Below are 15,437 nucleotides of genomic sequence, written 5' to 3' on the forward strand. Positions count from 1 at the left end.
CACACTACCAACTAACATCTATATACCACTATTACATACCACCATCTATATACCACTATTACACACCACCATCTATATACCACTATTACACACCATCTATATACCACTATTACATACCACCATCTATATACCACTATTACATACCACCATCTATATACCACTATTACATACCACCATCTATATACCACTATTACATACCACCATCTATATACCACTATTACATACCACCATCTATATACCACTATTACATACCACCATCTATATACCACTATTACATACCACCATCTATATACCACTATTACACACCACCATCTATATACCACTATTACATAACACTATCCACCATCTATATACCACTATTATATACCACCATCTATATACCACTATTACATACCACCATCTATATACCACTATACCACCATCTATATACCACTATTACACACCACCATCTATATACCACTATTATATAGCACCATCTATATACCACTATTACATACAACCATCTATATAGCACAATTACACACCACCATCTATATACCACTATTACATACAACCATCTATATACCACTATTACATACAACCATCTATATACCACTATTACATACAACCATCTATATACCACTATTACATACAACCATCTATATACCACTATTACATACAACCATCTATATACCACTATTACATACAACCATCTATATAGCACAATTACACACTACCATCTATATACCACTATTACATACAACCATCTATATACCACTACACACCATCTATATACCACTATTACACATCACCATCTATATACCACTATTACATACCACCATCTACCATCTATATACCACTATTACACACTAAACTAATATATACCACTATTACATACCACCATCTATATACCACTATTACATCACCATCTATATACCACTATTACATACCACCATCTATATACCACTATTACATACCACCATTATATACCACTATTACATACCACCATCTATATACCACTATTACACACCACCATCTATATACCACTATTACACACTACCATCTATATACCACTAGTATATACCACCATCTATATACCACTATTACATACCACCATCTACCATCTATATACCACCATTACATACAAATTAACATCTATATACCACTATTACATACCACCATCTATATACCACCATCTATATACCACCATCTATATACAACTATTACATACCACCATCTATATACCACTATTACATACCACCATCTATATACCACTATTACATACCACCATCTATATACCACTATTACATACTACCATCTATATACCAATGATCACACACAAATTAACATCTATATACCACTATTACATACCACCATCTATATACCACCATCTATATACAACTATTACATACCACCATCTATATACCACTATTACATAACCATCTATATACCACTATTACATACAAATTAACCATCTATATACTATTACACCATCTATATACCACTATTACATACCACCATCTATATACCACTATTACACACCACCAACCATCTATATACATACTAACCATCTATATACCACTATTACACCATCTATATACCACCATCTATATACCACTATTATATACCACTATTACATACCACCATCTATATACCACTATTATATACCACTATTACATACCACTATTACATACAACCATCTATATACCACTATTACATACAACCATCTATATAGCACAATTACACACCACCATCTATATACCACTATTACATACAACCATCTATATACCACTATTACATACTACCATCTATATACCACTATTACATACAACCATCTATATAGCACAATTACACACTACCATCTATATACCACTATTACATACAACCATCTATAGCACAATTACACACTACCATCTATATACCACTATTACATACAACCATCTATATACCACTATTACATACTACCATCTATATACCACTATTACATACAACCATCTATATTGCACAATTACACACTACCAACTAACACCTACAGTGGGCTCCAAAATTACTGTCACCCCTGACTGGCAATGCACAAACAATACTAAAAACAATATAAACTATATTATTATAGAGAGAAACTCAAAATACCAATGTGAAAATACTATACTTTTGTAAGTGTTTTCGTCCTTCTCTTCTGAGGAGGAAGGATGGGACCAATGCGCAGCGTGGTAAGTGTCCATAATATCATTTAATGAAATATAACTGAACACAGAAAACTAAGGAATAGGAGAATAAATGGAAACCGACACAGTCCCGTATGGAGCCAAACACAGACAGGGAAAATGATCACCCACAACCAACATGGGGAAAACAGGCTACCTAAGTATGATTCTCAATCAGAGACAACGATCGACAGCTGCCTCTGATTGAGAACCATACCAGGCCAAACACAGACAGGGAAAATGATCACCCACAACCAACATGGGGAAAACAGGCTACCTAAGTATGATTCTCAATCAGAGACAACGATCGACAGCTGCCTCTGATTGAGAACCATACCAGGCCAAACACAGACAGGGAAAATGATCACCCACAACCAACATGGGGAAAACAGGCTACCTAAGTATGATTCTCAATCAGAGACAACGATCGACAGCTGCCTCTGATTGAGAACCATACCAGGCCAAACACTGACAGGGAAAATGATCACCCACAACCAAGATGGGGAAAACAGGCTACCTAAGTATGATTCTCAATCACAGACAACGATCGACAGCTGCCTCTGATTGAGAACCATACCAGGCCAAACACAGACACGGAAAATGATCACCCACAACCAAGATGGGGAAAACAGGCTACCTAAGTATGATTCTCAATCACAGACAATGATCGACAGCTGCCTCTGATTGAGAACCATACCAGGCCAAACACAGACAGGGAAAATGATCACCCACAACCAACATGGGGAAAACAGGCTACCTAAGTATGATTCTCAATCAGAGACAACGATCGACAGCTGCCTCTGATTGAGAACCATACCAGGCCAAACACAGACAGGGAAAATGATCACCCACAACCAACATGGGGAAAACAGGCTACCTAAGTATGATTCTCAATCAGAGACAACGATCGACAGCTGCCTCTGATTGAGAACCATACCAGGCCAAACACAGACAGGGAAAATGATCACCCACAACCAACATGGGGAAAACAGGCTACCTAAGTATGATTCTCAATCAGAGACAACGATCGACAGCTGCCTCTGATTGAGAACCATACCAGGCCAAACACAGACAGGGAAAATAATCACCCACAACCAACATTGAGAATCATACTTAGGCAGCCTGTTTTCCCCATCAGAGACAACGATCGACAACTGCCTCTGATTGAGAACCATACCAGGCCAAACACAGAAATACAACATAGAAAAAAGAACATAGACTACCCACCCCAACTCACACCCTGACCAAACTAACACAAAGACATAATAAAAGGAACTAAGGTCAGAACGTGACAACTTTATGAGTGTTTCAATGGAACCCAAAAAAATCAAAAATCAATGCCCTCCAAATCAAGGTTTCACAATTAATGGCACCCTTAAAGATTATTGTAAATAACATCTACCAAAATTAAACCAGGAATTAAGTTCCACTTATTTAAGTTTATCTAAGTGTTAAGGAACCATTACATCACTTCCTGTTACACTAGGGTATAAAAATGAGGTAACACGCATGCAATATCCCTTTGTCATCCAACACCATGAAGAAAACAAAAGAACTAGCAGTTTAAAAGAGACAGATGGTCGTAGACCTTCATATATCTGGAAATGGCTACAAGAAGATCCACAAACGATTGAATATACCACTGAGCACTGTCAGGGCAATTATTAAAACATTAAAACGATATGGAACAGGTGAAAACATCACAGGTAGAGGACGCAAATGCATTTTAACCCCCAGGATAGGGAGGAGGATCGTCTCTCTCACACCGGACACTTCTGATCCCCAGCAATATGGACACCCCCACAATTGCAGTTGTGAAAAATGTATACAATTGTCATACTTGAGTAAAAGTAAAGATACCCTAATAGAAAATGATTCAAGCAAAAGTGAATGTCACCCAGTAAAATACTACTTGTGTAAAAGTCTAGAAGTATATGGTTTTAAATATACTTAAGTATCAAAGGTCAAAGTATAAATTGTTTCACATTCTGTCACGTTCTGACCTTAGTTCCTTTGTTTTGTCTTTTGTTTTAGTATGGTCAGGGCGTGAGTTGGGTGGGTTGTCTATGTTAGTTTTTCTATGATTTTCTATTTCTGTGTTTGGCCTGGTATGGTTCTCAATCAGAGGCAGCTGTCAATCGTTGTCCCTGATTGAGAACCATATTTAGGCAGCCTGTTTTCCATTGTGTTTTGTGGGTGGTTATTTTCAGTCTTTGTGTGTCTGCACCAGATAGAACTGTTTTGGTTGTCACTTTGTTTTGTAATTTTTGAAGTGTTCAGTTTCTTATTAAATAAGATGAACACAAACCACGCTGTGCTTTGGTCCTCTCCTCCTTCCACCGACGACAACCCTTACACATTCCTTATATTAAGCAAACCAGACGGCATGATTTTCTTGGTTTTTTATTTATGGCTAGCCAGGGGCACACTCCAACACTCAGACATCATTTAGAAATAAAGGATGTGTGTTTAGTGAGTCCTCCAGATCAGAGACAGTAGGGAGAACCAGGGATGTTCTCTGTTTAGTGAGTCCTCCAGATCAGTAGGGATGACCAGGGATGTTCTCTGTTTAGTGAGTCCTCCAGATCAGAGGCAGTAGGGATGACCAGGGATGTTCTCTGTTTAGTGAATCCTCCAGATCAGAGGCAGTAGGGAGGACCAGGGATGTTCTCTGTTTAGTGAGTCCTCCAGATCAGAGGCAGTAGGGAGGACCAGGGATGTTCTCTGTTTAATCAGTCTGCTAGATCAGAGGCAGTAGGGATGACCAGGGATGTTCTCTGTTTAGTGAGTCCTCCAGATCAGAGGCAGTAGGGATGACCAGGGATGTTCTCTGTTTAGTGAGTCCTCCAGATCAGAGGCAGTAGGGAGGACCAGGGATGTTCTCTGTTTAGTGAGTCCTCCAGATCAGAGGCAGCAGGGATGACCAGGGATGTTCTCTGTTTAGTGAATCCGCCAGATCAGAGGCAGTAGGGATGACCAGGGATGTTCTCTGTTTAGGGATGACCAGGGATGTTCTCTGTTTAGTGAGTCCTCCAGATCAGAGGCAGTAGGGATGACCAGTGATGTTCTGTTTAGTGAGTCCTCCAGATAAGAGGCAGCAGGGATGACCAGGGATGTTCTCTGTTTAGTGAATCCGCCAGATCAGAGGCAGTAGGGATGACCAGGGATGTTCTCTGTTTAGTGAATCCTCCAGATCAGAGGCAGTAGGGATGACCAGTGATGTTCTCTGTTTAGTGAGTCCTCCAGATCAGAGGCAGTAGGGATGACCAGAGATGTTCTCTGTTTAGTGAATCCTCCAGATCAGAGGCAGTAGGGATGACCAGGGATGTTCTCTGTTTAGTGAATCTCCAGATCAGAGGCAGTAGGGATGACCAGGGATGTTCTCTGTTTAGTGAATCCTCCAGATCAGAGGCAGTAGGGATGACCAGGGAGATAGATCAGAGGCAGTAGGGATGACCAGGGATGTTCTCTGTTTAGTGAATCCTCCAGATCAGAGGCAGTAGGGATGACCAGGGATGTTCTCTGTTTAGTGAGTCCTCCAGATCAGAGGCAGTAGGGATGACCAGGGATGTTCTCTGTTTAGTGAATCCTCCAGATCAGAGGCAGTAGGGATGACCAGGGATGTTCTCTGTTTAGTGAATCCTCCAGATCAGAGGCAGTAGGGATGACCAGGGATGTTCTCTGTTTAGTGAGTCCTCCAGATCAGAGGCAGTAGGGATGACCAGGGATGTTCTCTGTTTAGTGAATCCTCCAGATCAGAGGCAGTAGGGATGACCAGGGATGTTCTCTGTTTAATCAGTCTGCTAGATCAGAGGCAGTAGGGATGACCAGGGATGTTCTCTGTTTAGTGAATCCTCCAGATCAGAGGCAGTAGGGATGACCAGGGATGTTCTCTGTTTAGTGAATCCTCCAGATCAGAGGCAGTAGGGATGACCAGGGATGTTCTCTTGATAAGTGCGTGCATTGGACCATTTTCCTGTCCTGCTAAGCATTCTAAATGTAACAAGTAATTGTGGGTGTCAGGGAAAAAGTATGAAGTAAAAAGTACAGAACTTTCTTTAGGAATGTAGTTAAGTAAAAGTCCAAGTTGTAAAAAATATATAAATATTAAAGTATGGATACCCTCAAAAACTACTTAAGTAGTACTTTAAACTATTTCTACTTAAGTACTTTACACCACTGCACAATTGACACAGTTTTTACACCAATTCTACACATTCCTTTGTCCCATGTCCTCCGGCACACTTCTCACATGTCTGGAATCTCCCTCCGACACACTACTGCAACATGACCATAAGCTTGGCATCTGAACCTCCCTCCGACACACTACTGCAACATGACCATAAGCTTGGCATCTGAACCTCCCTCCGACACACTGCTGCAACATGACCATAAGCTTGGCATCTGAACCTCCCTCCGACACACTACTGCAACATGACCATAAGCTTGGCATCTGAACCTCCCTCCGCACTACTGCAACATGACCATCTGAACCTCCCTCCGACACACTACTGCAACATGACCATAAGCTTGGCATCTGAACCTCCCTCCGACACACTACTGCAACATGACCATAAGCTTGGCATCTGAACCTCCCTCTGACACACTACTGCAACATGACCATAAGCTTGGCATCTGAACCTCCCTCCGACACACTACTGCAACATGACCATAAGCTTGGCATCTGAACCTCCCTCTGACACACTACTGCAACATGACCATAAGCTTGGCATCTGAACCTCCCTCCGACACACTACTGCAACATGACCATAAGCTGGCATCTGAACCTCCCTCTGACACACTACTGCAACATGACCATAAGCTTGGCATCTGAACCTCCCTCTGACACACTACTGCAACATGACCATCTGAACCTCCCTCTGACACACTACTGCAACATGACCATCTGAACCTCCCTCCGACACACTACTGCAACATGACCATAAGCTTGGCATCTGAACCTCCCTCCGACACACTACTGCAACATGACCATAAGCTTGGCATCTGAACCTCCCTCTGACACACTACTGCAACATGACCATCTGAACCTCCCTCCGACACACTACTGCAACATGACCATAAGCTTGGCATCTGAACCTCCCTCTGACACACTACTGCAACATGACCATAACTTGGCATCTGAACCTCCCTCCGACACACTACTGCAACATGACCATCTGGCATCTGAACCTCCCTCCGACACACTACTGCAACATGACCATAAGCTTGGCATCTGAACCTCCCTCCGACACACTACTGCAACATGACCATCTGAACCTCCCTCCGACACACTACTGCAACATGACCATCTGAACCTCCCTCCGACACACTACTGCAACATGACCATCTGAACCTCCCTCCGACACACTACTGCAACATGACCATAAGCTGGCATCTGAACCTCCCTCCGACACACTACTGCAACATGACCATAAGCTGGCATCTGAACCTTAACGCTCCCATTGGACAACTGACATATCCTAACATGACTTCATCAGGTAAAGTCTCCTTCAAAACTCAAAAGTGACAGACACAGTCTTCTCAGTTACACCCCTGCTCGCCACCGGGTCTGCTTCTCACCAAACGCCAGCCATCACAGACAGCCCAGGATTCACTCCATTCAAAGGCACCCTGCTCCAGAGAGCAAAGACAGCCACAGGTCTTGTCCCTGGTGGCGTGACACCAAGTTTGGGGCGGCAGTGTAGCCTAGTGGTTAGAGCGTTGGACTAGTAACCGAAAGGTTGCAAGTTCAAATCCCCGAGCTGACAAGGTACAAAATCTGTCGTTCTGCCCCTGAACAGGCAGTTAACCCACTGTTCCTAGGCCGTCATTGAAAATAAGAATTTGTTCTTAACTGACTTGCCTAGTAAGATAAAGGTAAAAAAAAAAAATGTAAATAATAATTTCAAAAGTGCCTGCTCCCTCTGGACCGAAGAAACACAGACAGTTATTACAAGTCCAATTCCAGTTACCTTTACCAATCGCATATTTCCATTGACTTTCAATATGTACCAATCGCTTGGCAAAGGTATTCCATAACATGGGGCTTGTTAAAGCAGCCTTTATCTACACGAGAGGATCCAGACAAGAACATCGTCACAATCGTCTGTAAAACGTGAACAACAAACTTAACATGTTACCAATATGGAATAGTGTTGGGGGGTATCCAGCCGTATGGTGTCGCATTAACACATAGTTCTTCATAAGAAATAAGAAGAAATATCTTGCTGTGTTTTGTACACGCAGATGTAAAATGCTTCTTGTTTTCTGGTTCGGCATCAGACGAATTTTGTGCTTCAGTTGAACTTCTCTACTTGGATGAAATTTCTTGAATGGGCTTTCTATCAGTAGACCGCGCTCTGAAATATGAGATATGATGGCCATGCAAACCTTGCTTTTTCCTTGTCACTCTATTGAAGCAACAAAAAAAACACTGTTGACTGGGTTACCTATATATATATATACATACAGTTGAAGTCGGAAGTTTACATACACTTAGGTTGGAGTCATTAAAACTCGTTTTTCAACCACTCAACAAATTTCTTGTTAAATCATGGAGGATAACACACAAAACAGTCTGGGAAATATTTCCATTGTGGGCCTCTTGAATGGGATGAACCTTGACTAGAATACAGTATATACATATGAAGTGGGTAAAACAGTATGTAAACATTATAGAAGTGACCAGTGTTCCATGTCTATGTACAAAGGGCAGCAGCCTCTAAGGTGCAGGGATGAGTAACGGGGTGGTACCCGGCTAGTGACAGTGACTAAGTTCAGGGCAAGGTACTCGGTGGAGGCCAGTTAGTGATGGCTATTTAACAGTCTGATGGCCTTGAGATAGAAGCTGTTTTTCAGTCTCTCGGTCCCTGCTTTGATGCAACTGTACTGACCTCGCTTTCTGGGTGATAGTGGGGTGAACAGGCCGTGGCTCGGTTGGCTGAGGTCCTTGATGATCTTCTTGGCCTTCCTGTGACACCGGGTGTTGTAGATGTCCTGAAGGGCAGGCAGTGTGCTCCCGGTGATGTGTTGGGCTAACCGCACCACCACCCTCTGGAGAGCCCTGCGGCTGTGTACCAGGCGGCGACACAGCCTGACAGGATGCTCTCAATGGTGCATCTGTAAAAATGTGTGAGGGTGTCAAATCTGGGACAAATGCGCCACACATATTTTTATCCCCTAAGTGTTGTTATATCTGACAGATACAAGACAGACACTTCATAACGTGTTTCCTGATTATTTATTTTAGGTAGCTTTTTTTTTTAGCTGTTTATGAATGCGTTATTCAACATGTTTCTGTGGGCTATAGCAGTGAATGTCATGGTCGTCGTATCGGAGGAGACCAAGGTGCAGCGTGATGTGAATACATATTCTTTAATAAGACGAAGAAACACTTAAACAAACTATACAAAACGACCGTGACGCTATACTATAAATGTGCATACACAGGCAACTAGACATAGACAATAACCCACAAAATACCCAAAGAAGATGGCTGCCTAAATATGGTTCCCAATCAGAGACAACGATACACACCTGCCTCTAATTGAGAACCAATCTAGGCAACCATAGACATATATAAACACCTAGATGATAAACAACCCCATAAACCTACAAAAACCCCTAGACAGTACAAAAACACATACATCACCCATGTCTCACCCTGACCTAAACAAAACATATAAAGAAAACAAAGAATACTCAGGTCGGGGCGTGACAGTGAAGGCCAAAGTCAATGTTTCATCAAGTATCTATCCACTACCAGTCAAGAGTTTTAGAACACCTACTCATTCAAGGGTTTTTCTTTATTTTTTTAAAACTATTTTCTACATTGTAGAATAATAGTAAAGACATCAAAACTATGAAATAACACATATGGAGTCATGAAGTAACCAAAAAAAAGTGTTAAACAAATCAAAATGTATTTTATATTTGAGATTCTTCAAAGTAGCCAAACTTAGCCTTAATGACAGCTTTGCACACTCTTGGCATTCTCTCAACCAGCTTCATGAGGTAAGTCACCTGGTGACGACCTACTGTTCCTTAGCCCAATTAACAAGTCTGGCGCTCTCTGGCCTCTCCATGCTTCTCTTCTGTCGTTACCCACGAGACGCAACGCCGAACATTCTCTTTCCTTCGCTGTTTGTCTGAAATGACGCACACAGACTTACAATTAAGAGTTGGATGACCGTTCAAAACTATTTTTTTCCCCAGTCGGAGCTCGTTTTTTTCTGAGTTCCCAGTTGTTTTCAACGAACTGAAGTCGGAAGTTGGAGAATTTCCCGAGTTCCCAGTCATTTTGAACGTGGCGTCACTCTCTGGGTTTCCACTAGTTACCACAGCCACAAGGTCACAATATCATATAAATGTGGCTATATCATAATAATGAATGAAAACTAACATTTGATTGGTAGTATCAATTTAAGGTTAAGTTTAGTCATGAGTTTAGCAGTGTGTTAAGGTTAGGGTTAAGGTTGGGTTTAAAATGACATTTTAAATAGGCGGGGTTTATGACGTTTTGTTTGCGGTAACCAGTGAGGACACTGCTCTGGCGCTTTCAAGACAACTGTGAACTTGGAAAATATGAGGTCAAATCATGACTTCAGTGATCTTCAGGTCGGAAAGTCGGAGCTCTAGAAATAGGCCCGACTTGGAATTCCAGAAGTCTTGCACGTACTAAAGTCGGAAGTCGGAGATTTCCGAGTTCCCAGTTCCCAGTTGTTTTGAACGCGGCATCTCCTATCTCCCTTCGCCGTGACGTAGGGGTGCCTGCACAATCCAACATGGAGTAGCGAGCGATGGGGCTCTAGCGGGGCCACCCCTCGGTAACGCCAGTGCCCATTCAGCAACGCTGAACGGGCCGTCGAAAACCGGGCCCCCAGAATTTAGGAGGCACATGTTTTACTTCACCGTATTACCCTGAGGATTATAAACTTTCTGAGAGTCTTTATTTTACACAAGCAACTGGTTGGCATGACAAGAAAAGGACAGCAGAGAGAGAGAGACCTACTGTAGTCTAAGACTGAAGCAAAGAGCGCTGTGTATTCACACAAAGGCAGCGGAGAGATAGGCTTCTACGCGGAATAGAAGGGAAAGGACTGAGGATAGGTGTTGAAAGAAATGACGAGCAAAAAGCATGCACCCGCATTGGGATATTATCTCAGGTGAAACGAGAAAATGATAGAAGAAACACACCCAAGCGAGTAAGTATTATAATAACAACGTATTAAACTTCATTGGCGCTTTTCATTAGGCAGAATGGTTCGCAAAGCGTTGAAAGCAAATCAAACAAGAATACAATAACACGGCTATATGACACAGTATGTCTGGACTAAGCTATGATTATCGGGCGGAGTTGAACATTTTGAGTGTTTCAAAAAACGGTTCAAAATTAAGAAAGCCGGAGGCAAGTAGGTAACTTTTTAGACCGGGCTAGTAGAACATCTGCCCATAATATCACATGGCACAGATTTTGGACTCGGGCTAGTAAGAAATTGCGTTCTACTAACGTTAACCTGGCTGGCCAGGCAGCTTGCAACAGATGGAGCGATTGTCAAATTGGAACCGCACATCCTTAGACTAGTAAATATCGACTCCAATATATATATTTCCCTTTGAGAAATGCTCAACTAAGTTACATTTTATTTGTTGGAAACGAATGCCTTGTGGATCTGTTTAGATTCAGTCTTTAAAAAATATATATTTTTTAAAAGTTTGAAAATGGTCTGTGGCATAGGGGATTAGGCTATAATATATTGACAGTGAAAGCAGAAGAGGACTGGGGGGGGGTTAGGGCCCCCGCCTTGTTCTAGTCTACTGATTCTGTCTTGCGGAGGGAGAGGAGGGGGAAGGTGGTGTGGTGGTTGCAGCGTGGGTGGATCGGAAACATGCTGTAAAGAAATCAGCAGTAGGGCCTTTTAAAATGTAACCAAGTTCGAAACTCTAGCGTTGTAAAAGTTACTCTATCGACGGATGGGAACAGAGCCTGTCGCTTCTCGTTACTTTGCGGTTGATATTGTCTCGTACCCTATGCAACATTCGTTTAGGCCATCGTTCTGTGTTTGTTTGTTCAAGCTGTGGCTGGGGGAACTCTTTTCGGAAGGAGGATATGAGATATCCGATATGCCCCATCCACCATCTCTTTTCACAATCGCTCTCATTTACATAAGCGTTAAAGGGGTGGGGGTTGCAGCGTGGGTGGATCGGAAACATGTTGTGAAGCGATTAGCAGCGGTAGGGCCTTTTAAAAATGTAACCAAGTTTGAAACAAGTTACAATCTATCGACGGATGGAACAGAGACTGTCGTCTGTTATCTCTTTGTAGCTATTCGTCTGCTTATTTGTGTTTAGGTCATCGTTTGAAAGTATGTTTGCTTCAAACTGTGACTAGGGGAAGAAGTCTTCCCGGGAGCACGTTTCATTCATAAAAACACCAATCGAGGACGACAGGGCTTGTCTGGCAAAGTTTACCTGACAACATCAACCCGTTTTTTAAAATATATGTTTAGATGTTTAAAATCTATGTCCCTTATAATTGCGGGACATTATTGCGTGTCATTATTTTAACGTTGGATCGTTATTCCAGTTTCTTTGTAGCCTGTGCTAACCCCAGGCTATTCATAAAGTCTGAATCATTGTGCCGTGCCTTCCTTTATCTCGCTCAAATCGAAAGCATTTCAAATGTAAACAGAGCCTCTTCAATAGTCTTGGCATGTAAGCTTTCTGAGTTGTGTCTTTGGATCGTTTTAATGTTGTTTTAGGCCAGGGATTCCCAAACTTTTTCACTCAGTCTCCCCTTCCAGCATTGGGGAACATTCATGATACAAACTGTTCACCCCCTTCTTGTTGGTGGAGAGAGAATTGTGCAGGTCGAGCTTTTTCCTGCAATTCTACACATTTTGGCATGAGTTGTATTGATTTGAATTTTTTTGTACAGAACATTTAGACGTTTCTATATATTTTGGCAAGTCTGTGTATTCATGTGATATTTGGGCTAAAAGGCCTGGCAAAATGTCTCTAAGGTCTGCAATGACAAGAGGAAAACTGGTTTCACCTCGTGCATTCTGCTTTTACAGCATCAAGAGTAAGATGAAAGCCTGACTGAGTACCTTATAAAACACACACATACACACACACTGGGAGGACCACTGTGATGCAGTTCAATTATATTTCTCGTAGACTAACATATAGCATAATGTTTGATGCATTGGCCTACTTGTAATTTGTATTTGTAGGCAAGATCTTTCTTGTTGGCAACAACACCTATTTCGGTTTATTCAAGCCTATTATTAATGGCATCAATTTACAGTCTCCTTTATTGTCGATATTCAATAGACTATTCGCCTTTATAATGCTGCGTGTGCGTGCTGAATCATAGGTGGGCCTGTTGCTTTGGAAGCAGAGAGGTTCTGTAGAATGGCAGTCATGCAGATCCTGATAGATAGCTGTCGGAAGGGCGAAGGGCACAGGAGGGGATGTTTGCGTGGCAGTCGCGTGACGCTCGCCCATTCATAAAAACTGTAACCTTCAGCGCGCCCCATTCACCGTGCATAGCTACAGCCAGGGGCCTTGCTACCTTGACATGAGGGCCATTAGTGCGGCAACCAAACAATAAAGACAGGAACCTGTTGTCCTTACACACAGCAGCCCAGGCCAAATGCCCCGTTTGTAAAAAAGTTATCTGATTTTATTACAGCAATCGGATTAAATGCATATAAATATAATGATTAGTAAGGGCAAAAGCTGCTGTTTATTAAAATAAATATTTGATATTCTACTCAATACGCATTTGAAGGATTTATGTTTTATCCGTAATGACACATTGAACACGTTTACAGGCACACTTATAACGCGATATTAAACTGATTATGGTAGTAGGCAGATTATCCAATAGTCATGTAAACACCTTACTCTGCTTCTCTTAATAGGCTTCAAGTCAAAATCGAATGAAGCATACGGCGATTAAAACACCCTGTTTTCTGAACACTTTGACAAATGATTAGGACACGTAAAACACATTAATCTGCGCATATGATCTGCGCATGTTCTAGCACCAAATCAAATCAAATCAAATCAAAATGTATTTGTCACATACACATGGTTAGCAGATGTTAATGCGAGTGTAGCGAAATGCTTGTGCTTCTAGTTCCGACAATGCAGTAATAACGAGCAAGTAATCTAACTAACAATTCCAAAAAAAACTACTGTCTTATACACAGTGTAAGGGGATAAAGAATATGTACATAAGGATATATGAATGAGTGATGGTACAGAGCAGCATAGGCAAGATACAGTAGATGATATCGAGTACAGTATATACATATGAGATAAGTATGTAAACCAAGTGGCATAGTTAAAGTGGCTAGTGATACATGTATTACATAAGGATGCAGTCGATGATGTAGAGTACAGTATCAACGTATGCATGAGATGAACAATGTAGGGTAAGTAACATTATATAAGGTAGCATTGTTTAAAGTGGCTAGTGATATATTTACAACATTTCCCATCAATTCCCATTATTAAAGTGGCTGGAGTTGAGTCAGTGTCATTGACAGTGTGTTGGGAGTAGCCACTCAATGTTAGTGGTGGCTGTTTAACAGTCTGATGGCCTTGAGATAGAAGCTGTTTTTCAGTCTCTCGGTCCCAGCTTTGATGCACCTGTACTGACCTCGCCTTCTGGATGGCAGCGGGGTGAACAGGCAGTGGCTCGGGTGGTTGATGTCCTTGATGATCTTTATGGCCTTCCTGTAGCATCGGGTGGTGTAGGTGTCCTGGAGGGCAGGTAGTTTGCCCCCGGTGATGCGTTGTGCAGACCTCACTACCCTCTGGAGAGCCTTACGGTTGAGGGCGGTGCAGTTGCCATACCAGGCGGTGATACAGCCCGCCAGGATGCTCTCGATTGTGCATCTGTAGAAGTTTGTGAGTGCTTTTGGTGACAAGCCGAATTTCTTCAGCCTCCTGAGGTTGAAGAGGCGCTGCTGCGCCTTCCTCACGATGCTGTCTGTGTGAGTGGACCAATTCAGTTTGTCTGTGATGTGTATGCCGAGGAACTTAAAACTTGCTACCCTCTCCACTACTGTTCCATCGATGTGGATGGGGGGTGTTCCCTCTGCTGTTTCCTGAAGTCCACAATCATCTCCTTAGTTTTGTTGACGTTGAGTGTGAGGTTATTTTCCTGACACCACACTCCGAGGGCCCTCACCTCCTCCCTGTAGGCCGTCTCGTCGTTGTTGGTAATCAAGCCTACCACTG

At 42.2% G+C, this 15,437-nt stretch overlaps 1 protein-coding gene across 2 annotated transcripts in view; it reads left to right on the forward strand.

Annotated features, from left to right (window-relative positions):
- The first annotated feature begins 10,778 nt into the window (after nucleotides 1-10,778).
- The window catches only part of LOC112240141 (sprouty-related, EVH1 domain-containing protein 2-like), a 40,983-nt gene continuing 36,324 nt past the window's right edge, over nucleotides 10,779-15,437 (forward strand). The window contains exon 1 of one of the 2 annotated variants that reach the window (XM_042314727.1): nucleotides 10,779-11,386. In XM_042314727.1, coding sequence (XP_042170661.1) covers nucleotides 11,361-11,386 — 26 coding nt within the window. In that variant the 5' untranslated portion in view covers nucleotides 10,779-11,360. The remainder of the gene's footprint in view (nucleotides 11,387-15,437) is intronic. The other variant, XM_042314729.1, reaches the window with a different exon arrangement.

This window comes from Oncorhynchus tshawytscha, unplaced genomic scaffold, assembly GCF_018296145.1.
Source record: "Oncorhynchus tshawytscha isolate Ot180627B unplaced genomic scaffold, Otsh_v2.0 Un_contig_14593_pilon_pilon, whole genome shotgun sequence".
NCBI lineage: Eukaryota > Metazoa > Chordata > Actinopteri > Salmoniformes > Salmonidae > Oncorhynchus > Oncorhynchus tshawytscha.